Source organism: Octopus bimaculoides, chromosome 23 (assembly GCF_046866305.1).
Source record: "Octopus bimaculoides isolate indiv1 chromosome 23, ASM4686630v1, whole genome shotgun sequence".
Classification (NCBI taxonomy): domain Eukaryota; kingdom Metazoa; phylum Mollusca; class Cephalopoda; order Octopoda; family Octopodidae; genus Octopus; species Octopus bimaculoides.
In genome coordinates this window covers 5,682,047-5,692,145 of record NC_142950.1, presented here as the reverse complement: position 1 = coordinate 5,692,145, position 10,099 = coordinate 5,682,047, and the positions used below count along the sequence as shown (strand labels likewise).

General features: G+C 36.7%; 1 protein-coding gene across 4 annotated transcripts in view; it reads right to left on the bottom strand.

Moving 5' to 3' along the window:
- Positions 1-2,417: 2,417 nt before the first annotated feature.
- Positions 2,418-10,099, bottom strand: part of LOC106871347 (uncharacterized) — a 103,362-nt gene continuing 95,680 nt past the window's right edge. For all 4 annotated transcript variants that reach the window (XM_014917749.3, XM_052975921.2, XM_089340250.1 and 1 more), the window contains 6 exons: positions 9,336-9,458; positions 8,418-8,647; positions 6,949-7,128; positions 5,888-6,088; positions 4,229-4,340; positions 2,418-3,359 (listed from right to left, as the gene is read on the bottom strand). In XM_014917749.3, coding sequence (XP_014773235.2) covers positions 2,557-3,359; positions 4,229-4,340; positions 5,888-6,088; positions 6,949-7,128; positions 8,418-8,647; positions 9,336-9,458 — 1,649 coding nt within the window. In that variant the 3' untranslated portion in view covers positions 2,418-2,556. The remainder of the gene's footprint in view (positions 3,360-4,228; positions 4,341-5,887; positions 6,089-6,948; positions 7,129-8,417; positions 8,648-9,335; positions 9,459-10,099) is intronic.

Sequence of the window (10,099 nt, the reverse complement as noted above, 5' to 3'; positions counted from 1 at the left end):
CTCATTTACATTATTCCAGGTTCAATCTCAGAGCACAGTACCTGGGGCATCATCAACCATGGTCTCAGTCAAGTTGACTCATTCTTTTTGGGAGGAATTTGGTAAATAGAACTTGCAGAAGCCTGTCATATACATACACACATTCACACACATACATATATGCATGATTTTGCTTTGAGTTTTATTTAAGTTCTTCTTAAGAGACATCAAGCTGCTTGCTAACAAAGTGACAAGACTTTTGGGTTAAAAGATTTCCTGGTGTTTGTAAATATGACTTTGTGTGTTGGTTGAGCTGTCAATGCACACATTTGGGTGTGTACATCTATTCTCCTAAAAGAATCTCAGGTGGAGAATCTTCAGAATGTCTTACAAATCTTTACTGCACCATTAATAGATTGGATTTGGAGAATCCACCTCAGTTTCTTTTTCTCTTTCTTTGTATAAATTTGTAGGTACATAGCCTAATGCACCTATGATGAAACATGTTGTTTGGTCCTTCTCAAGCCATGCTTGGCTCATAAGGGCCGGTTTCCCGTTTTCATTGGCGTATAGGTTCCCCACCTGGATGGGATGCTGGTCCATCACAGGTGAGTTGCTAGATGCAGGAGGAAAGAATGAGAGAAAGTTGTGGTGAAAGAGTCAGCAGAAGTGTGCCATTATCTTCTGCTGGAGCCATGTGGAGTTTAGGTGTTTCGCTCATAAATACACACATTGCCTAGTTTGAGATTTGAACCCACGATCCCTTGACCACGAGTCCACTTCTCTAACCACTAGGCCATGTGCCTCCACATGATGAAACATACAAATGAGAATTTATAGTCAAGTTACAAGAGCTGTAAGTTCTGCATTAATTCACCATGTATGTATGAATGTATGTGTATACATGTATGTAGGTGTGTATATATGTATTGGAGACAGATATACACTTAATTAAGAAGACTGCCACTAATCAGAAACATAGAACAAACAAAAAAATGAGTAATATTGATATTTATAATTAAGCTGAAATGTTGCTCTCGTCATCAGAAACAAAGGGAATCAATGATTAGCTCATTGGAAATCAATAATCAATAACACTATTGGTCACAAAACTGCAGGATATAAAACAGCACAAAATAGATTAATTACTTTATCATATACATTCTGGGTTGGTCAGTCGATCAGTTGGTCAGCAGATATTCTTTAATTCCTCGTTGCTGGATTGTTGCTTACCACAAATCCTTTTTCGTTTGTGTTTTTTATTTTTGTAAAGTTATTTTTAAAATTTTTTCCATAAAACAAATTTTCTTTCCATTTTTATACATACATATATATATATATATATATATATATATATATATATATATATATATATTGTTTTTTTAAAATTTTTCTGAGATTTTTTTTCTTTTTCAATAAAAAATATTATTTTTTTTTTTTTATATATATATATAAAAGAAATTTGATTAAAAACTGAAATCAGAAAACCAGACAGATTTCAAAAATAGGATTTCTAGCATAAGCACGAGACCAGAAGATTCTTTCTTTCTTTCTTTTTTTTTTTTGGTTCACAGAGAAGGAAATATTCAGCCACATCAATTCCTCAGTACTTCACTGGCTCTGTACTCCTGTACTCTGTTTTATCTGTCTGTTGTTCCCCCTGGAAGGATGGAATTCAAAGTTTGAGTTCTTGCAGGATTTGAACTCAGAACATCTTGTCTTCTATTGTGTAATTCCACTCACATCGACTATGCGTTACAAGAATATATAATCGACCCCATTACTCGACTCTTACTACATTGTATTGACCCTAGAAGAATGAAAGGCAACGTTGGCCTCAGTGAGATTTGAACTTGGAACATATAGTTCAAAGTTATGACAAATACTACAAGGCATTTTTGTCTGACGCTGTAACAGTTCTGCCAATTCACTGTCAACATAATGGAGAGGTGGGGTCATAGGGGGGACACACACAACTCTAAATACCACAAGGCATTTTTGTCTGGCGCGCAACCAATTCAGCCAGAGAACACTTGAAATTGGGATTGAAATTTAAAAAAAAAAAAAAAAAAAAAAATTTAACAAAAATGAAAACAATTGAAGAAAACAAAAAGAAGAAAAAGCCCAAACGAATGAAGTTTATCAGTGTGTTGTATAAAGAATGAAAAATGAAAAATTCAAAATGTGGAAAATGAATAATAAGCAGGTCATAGAGTGCATGAGATATTTGAGTCAGGTCAGAGGTCAACGAAGAACATTTCTTCCAACGATTTGGAATATTTTATTTGAATTACAGAGAAGTTCTTGCATTGGCAAATGTCAGGGAATTAAAAGTGAGAGCATATATATATATATATATATATATATATATATATATATATATATATATATATATATATATTATATTATATGTGTGTGTATATATATATATATATATATATATATGTGCCCATGTATGCATGTTTGCAAATATGTATGTATGTGTGTGTGTTTGTATGTGTGTTTGTTTGTGTGTGTGGAACAGAATGTATTTACGTGTTATTAAATCTCAGTCGTTAGGATAAAAATCAAATGAAATTAACTCGGTATAATAGCTTCCGTTGCTGTTTTGGAATTCTCTTTCACTAAAGTTTCTCCTTCAACCGATGTCTTCTGAGCCGTCTCCAAGTGGTCGATTTGCGAGTTGTCATTCGACAGATGTATGCTGTTTATGTCGGTCTTCCGACTGGACGCTGCTTGTGGCTCCGACTCAACAGACACGAGATGCACAGCATTAGGAGTAGCTAAATCCTCTACACCACCACTGCCACCTCCACCACCATCAGCATCACCGCCACCACTTTTACTACTACTGTTACATGTTTTCACAGCTCCTTTATCAACACTGACAGCTTCGCCTGTTTGGTCATTGCTAACAGCTAATTTCTCCACAGCATCTCCAGATTTGTCTCCTTTGCTGGTAACTTCCAAGTCTGCAGCACTTGTTTCTGAGATTACACTGGCTTCGACATTAACTTTAGCCACTTCTGTCATAGCATAACCTTTTTTATCAGTTGCATCTGAGGAAACAGTGTCTTTGAGGTTGACAATTTCCTCGGAATTGGTCACTGTTGCTTCTTCTTCCCCTTTGGTAGCAGGTTTCGTTTGTTCATTGGCTTTTAACTTCTCTTTCGAAGAGTCCTTTGATATCTGGTCTTTGTCTTTCTTGTCTGAAAGTGCGGAATTAGAATGGCTTAGTTTTGCGTGTGGCACACAGACATAGACAGGTCTGTAAAGTACAACCTCTTCAGTGTGTTCATCTTCGTCACCCATGTATACGCCACCAAACTGGAACTCTGAACTGATGTAGATGCCACCTTCAACATGGCTCACAGCATTCTCTGAAAACAGACACAGAAATAAGGGGTTTATTAGACAAGTTAAGCAACACTTAGACAATTAGACAAGTTAAGCAAACTTAATGGAATTCTTGAACCCTTTTGATACCAACCTGGAAGACTCCATTGCTTGTTTATGATATTTCATGTTTCAAAGTGATCTAAATTAAACTTTCCATCAAAATTTTATGTTAATTCATGATCCCAACACCAGTTTAATAAAGACAAAGTTAGTTTTAATAATTCTTTCATTATTTTCAAAATTAATAGTATTTCAAGAGAAATATGGTAACAAAAGAATTAAAGTCATTTAACCCTTTCGTTACCAACCTGGCTGAAATTGGATTGATACAAACCCTAAATTCCTGGAGTTCTTCAAATGTCAACCTATTTAATGTCTGCCAAATTTCACATGCAAAGCATAGGTTTTAACCAATGCTTTATAAGCAAAATGCTTAAGGCTACAATTGAAGACATCCATCACAGTTGTTGCCCAGTGACAGCAAACTCAGGACCATGTGGTCGTTAAGAAAATTCCTTAATCATACATCACACAGGCATGTGATGTGTCTATAAATATGTGTGTGTGTCTATGTGTGTTTATAGATGAGTATTTATAAATGTGTGTTTGTATGTATGTGTATTTTAGGTGTATGTAGTTTACAAATATGTATGTACCTCTGCTTATAAATGTGTGTGGTGTGTGTGTGTGTGTGTGTGTGTGTGTGTGTTTAAATGCTTTTTATGTTTGTTTGATGACTCTGCAACAATGCAATCCTCTCCTCATATACAACAACAACGTCGTCGTTGTCATCGTCATCATCATCACCAGCAGCAGCAGCAGCAACAACAAGGGGGTGGTTAATACTCACCATATCTGACTTCAGGTGCTGGACTGTTTGGAATACGGAAAGGAACTGTTCCGATTGTTATTGGGAATTCAATATGGAGGACGTCACCAGTTTTTTCCATGTGTAGATATACCTAAGATATACAATACAGAGAAATAAACAACAACAACAACAACAGCAACAAAAATGACAGTTATTAGCCAAAGAGAGAGGCACTATGTGGCCTGCAGCCTTTTATTTTGTGGCCCACTTGATACTTTCTTGAAATGGGTTTATTTCAACAAACATTTAAAAAAATTTGATTAAAAATGAAAGATTGTAAAGAAAAATGAAAAAGAAAGATACTTCTGTTTTTGCAATGATAATATTTCATGTTGAATCAACAATCATTCATTCATATATACTTCTACACAGTATCCCTCTACCAAATTCACTCACAAGTCATTGGTTGGCTCAGGGCTAGAGTAGAAGACCTTTCACCAAGGTGTCACACAATGGGACTGAACCCCAAACCATGTGAATGCAATGTGAGCTTCTTAACCATTCCACTGACCCTACACATACAGCCATGCCTTATGAAAAAAGACCAAAAAAAGCCCATTCTTACAGTAACGAATCTTAGATTACATAACTGGCACTCCGTTGGTTATAGGGATGAGGTTTCCAGTTGATCCAATCAACAGAACAGCCTGCTCGAGAAATTAATGTGTTGGTGGCTGAGAACTACACAGACACATGTACCCTTAATGTAGTTCGAAGGGAAGTTCAGCGTAGCATACAGAATGTGACAAGGTTGGTCCTTTGAAATACATTACTCATTTTTGCCAGGTGAGTGGACTTGCAGCAACATGAAATAAAGTGTCTTGCTCAAGGACACAATGTGTCGCTAGGAATTGAACTCACAACCATATGACTGTGAGTTGAATACCCCTAACCACTAAGCTATGTGCCTTCAAACACATACATATATATATATATATGTGTGTATATATATATATATATATATATATATATATATATATATATATAGAAGTATAATCAACACAGAGTGCTGGGAGAGCCTCGTACCTGACTGGCCAGCATGGAAGTGTACCCTGAATGAACAATTCAAGTCAAGGGAAAAGAGGTTAATGAACACAGCAGCAGACAAGTGAGCCTGGCAAAAAGGGGTTGATGTAATCGACTTACCCTGTCCCCTGAAATTGCTGGCCTCGTGCCAGATTTGAAACCAATGTAATATATGCCCTAATACATTCCTTTTGATACCGACCTGGCTGAACCCGCCTCTGGCTCTGTAGTACAAATGTCTTGTTTTCAAAAATCCTGAATTAGAATCTTCCCCCAAACCTTAGTCACAATTTATGTTCCTAACACTAGCTTAATGATAACTAAATTATTTTACTAAATTCTTTGTTATATTTAAAATTAATTGAAAGAAACACAGAGCATCTCAACAGAAATATGGTAACAAAAGGGTTAATAATATTCTTGCAAAAAAACACATTTTTGCATGAACATCACAAAATCTTTTTCACCTCTTCTTCTCATAAATCTGAGCCAACAAACCTATTACTTTGTCTGCTAGTAACCGTTATAAACAGATCTCAGCAGGTAAAAAGACAATTTATGACAGAGACCTGCAAGAAAATAAAAATAGAATTCAAAGAAAAAAATGCTTACTTTTAGTGAATAGAATATCTCAACGTTCTGGCAAACATGGAGAAGAGTTGGGGGCATAACGGGAACTTGAAGCTGTTGGGAGAGGTCATCGATTCTGGCTGTGGTAAAAGGGGCCACAGGGCTACCTTCTACCTCAAATACTTTGTGAGATGTGTCTTTATTTAAGCCCAGCACCCCTTTGTTGATGAAGAATTGTACGTACTGCAACAGAAGAGGAGAAGTAAATCAGAAAAAGACAAAAACAAAAATGTCATTAAATTATTTCCATACTAATGCTTGGTAAATCAAAATCTCTCTCTCTGTCTGTCTATACATGTATCTATCCGTCCGTCTGTCTGTCCGGATATATATATATACATATATATATATATATATATATATATAAACAGTTGCAGCGTGGAAGGTGTTTATAAGCTCCGTGATACAGCACAGAATTTTGTTAGTGAACAGGTCGCGGTCTCAAAGTGCCGAAAATATTTTTGCAAATTGAATTTAAATGTTGAAGTGAATCTAACGGTTTTTGTGTATTTCTTAAATGGCTTATAAACACCTTCCATGCTGCAATTGTTTTCGTTCCAGCACATGATCTCAGATCAGGTCACTCGCTATGCAAATACATCTCCGTAATATATATATATATATGTACACATATGCATAATACACACACACACACACATATATATAAATTTACACAAATATGTATGTGTGTATATGTATATGTATATATATATACATATATATATATATATATATATATATCAATATATGTTATACACTCTGATGAAGTCAATCTTCAGTAACACTTTCAAATCATTTCAACATTTGTAGAATAGCAGAGTAAATGTGGATTCCTATTCACACTACATACTCTGCCTTTATGTGCAGAGTGCTCTTAATATTTGCATGTCTTTAGGTGCAGTTGTACATAAAAACACACATGGATGCATGCATGCATGTGTGTGTATGTATGTGTAAGTTTATATTTTATATATATATATATATATATATATATATGCGTGTGTGTGTGTGTGTGTGTGTGTGTGTGTGTGTGTGCTTCTTACCTGCATTAACTTGCACACCAACCAGACACTTTCATCACTGTTGTTCTGTATCTCAGCCTTCAGCCTGATGTTTTCTCCGCAACAATAGCCACTTCGGTCAAGAGTAGCCTTAAGCACCAATGGACCAGTACCACAACAGAAGCAACACTTGTTGTTCTTATCTTGTGCTTCCTGAGGACTCTGCAGAAGACATTATTCAATGTTTAGAATATTTGTAACACTGGAGACAGACAAACAGAGAGACAGGCAGATGATGACGGAGAGACAGAAAGACACAGAAACAGATGATAAATAGAGAGAGAGATAGAGAGAAAGAGAGAGAGAGAGACAGGTAGATATATTCAATAAGTGGAACATTTGTAACATTAGAGAAAGAGGGGGAGAGAGAGAAAAAGAGAGAGAGAGACAGAAAGAAAGAGAAGTAGATAAACAAATAGTGATAACTGATAGTTACCAATTAATATCCATAACAAAGAACTTGTTAACTCTCTCTCCCTCTCTTTCTCTTTCTCTCTCTCTCTGGCCGGGTAACCATGACACCTGTTTCTGCTTCTCAGTCTTTCTGTCACACTCTAACCTTTCATCTGACACAAGATCACCTCCTCCAATGTCTCCCTCCCCACTCAAAGATTCCTTGGTGACCCTGCCAGTACTGGTGTCATGTGAAAAGCATCCAGTCCACACTGTGAAGTGATTGGCATTTGGAAGGGTGTCCAGCTACAAAAACCCTGCCAAAACTGACCTCGCCTGTGCTGTGTGATAACCACATGGTTCCAGGTTCAGTTCCATTGCATAGCACCTTGGGCAAGTGTCTTCTATTAAAGCCTTGGCCTGAAGAAAGACTTGTGAGTGAATTTGGCAGATGGAAACTGAAAGAAGCCCTTCATTTGTGTGTGTGTGTGTGAGGGGAGGGTTCAGCTGTAAAAATCATGCCAAAACTGACCTTGCTTGTGCTGGTGCCACATAAAAAGCACTCAACCCACTCTGTGGAGTGGTTGGTGTTAGGAAGGGCATCCAACCATAAAAAAAAAACCATGCCAAAACAGAAGTGTGGTGCAGTCGTCTGCCTGGCCAGTTCCTGTCAAACCCTCCAACCCATGCCAGCATGGAAGGCAAATGCTAAACGATGATAATGATGACGATAAATTAATTCCAAAAAGGACATTTAGAGAATGCCACAAACATAGACAACTAGATACTTTGTTTCTCAATCAACATCACATCACAAACATAACATCACACCCCAAAACCAGCCTGAAAATCTGCTCCAGACAGGACTCAAACCACTTCACATCTGCTAAATTTCATGCTATTATGTTTATAGATTTTAGCTAAGATCACCTCTTTACCATTCTATCGTAATAACAACTTGGCATCTCCAATGCTGAGAGTTATAGGATATGTAGAATGATAAACAGAGATATTCTGTAACATATTTTTGTAAGCAATAAATAATTTCTTTATCTTACCAAAAACCTCTCATCCATGCAGTCTATATGAGGGCCGATTATGGTGAAATACTTAATCCCTTGTGGAGATGAAGCGTACGGCATATCAATGACAACTCGGAGATAATAACGTATGGTAGCCATTTTACTCTCAAAAGAACATGGTAAGGCTGATTCTGGTAGCTGGAACTGGAACGGGTAACGATGGTTTCCTCGGGGTAGAATTGGGACACTACCTTCTTCATTCTTATCTGAAAAAAAAAAAAATAAATAAATAAACACACACATAACATAAATAAATAAATAAATGAATAAATAAAAAAATAAAAAGATACTTTTAGCTTTCTACTTGTTGTAGTCATTGGACTGTGGCCATGCTGTGGCAATGCTTGGAAAGGCTGTAGTCAAACAAATTTGTAAAGTATGGTGTGGCACTTATTCTATTAGTCTATTCTGCTGCACTGTAAAGTTTTGGGGACATAAACAAACCAACAGCATTTGTCAAGCAGTGATGAAACAAACACATATATTTCTCCGTGGCGTCCAGTCCAGGGCGGAATATTATACACCAGAGAATTTGGGAAACTGGCCCTTTGTTCTTTACAGAGTAATGTGGACTAACCAGCCTGGGTTGTCTTGGTACCTGTTATGACACAGTATACACGTCTGGTGTAAAATGGTATAATACAACTAGACAGTTGGTTGTGGTCATCTGAAAGAACCTATCACAGAACACAGTCCGTATTACTCGCCACAGCTTTCAGCTGAACCTGATGAAAAAACTGATATGGGTAGTTTATTTCATGCTTTGACAATTCTGAGTGAGAAAAATATATTTTCAAAAGTCATGGGTACTGCATTGCTTTTTCTGATTTCATCAGCATGTGTCACAATGAAGAAGAAAAAAACCCAAAACAAACAAATAAAGGAGACAGTTACCTTTCCCCCAAATAACAGTTTTGTCATCAATGTAATAATGGTCTTGCTTCACCGTCCGGCGCTCTCCAGTTCTCATAATCTTCCATTCTATGTGTACTTTCCCGCGCAACGTTAGTCGGATTCCTGTAAAAATACAAAATATGGAAAAAAACCCATTAATAACTTGATGAAGGAAGAGCTTGATCTTTCAACCTTAAAGAATTCAATTACAACCCACCTAACACATTTTGTTGCTGTTGTTACACACACACACACACACACACGATGGGCTTCTTTCTGTTTTTGTCTACCAAATTCACTCACAAGGCTTAATCTGTTCAGGGCAATACCAGAAGACACTTGCCCAAGGTGTCACACAGGGGGACTGAACCCACACACACATGAAAATGTGCACACACACATACAGGTGCGCAAACACACATAGAGCTGCACACACACACACACACACACACACACACACACACACACACAATATACAGGTGTGCATTCACGCACACATACAGGCACGCACACATAAGATTACACCTTTTCATGTGCAAACATATAAACGTGCACCTCAAAAGTAAATAGATGGTAGAATTTCTGAAAGAATTATTTCCAGAAACAAAATAATATAATTTGAAGCATTTAAATACTTAATCTTGTATTTAGAAGACATGCTTTATGTAGTCTTTTAATGATTTAACCTGTTTGTTCATTGAACTAAATAATGCCAGCACAGATAAAACATCTAAAACAAGAGGTGTCTATTTATTTTTGTCATA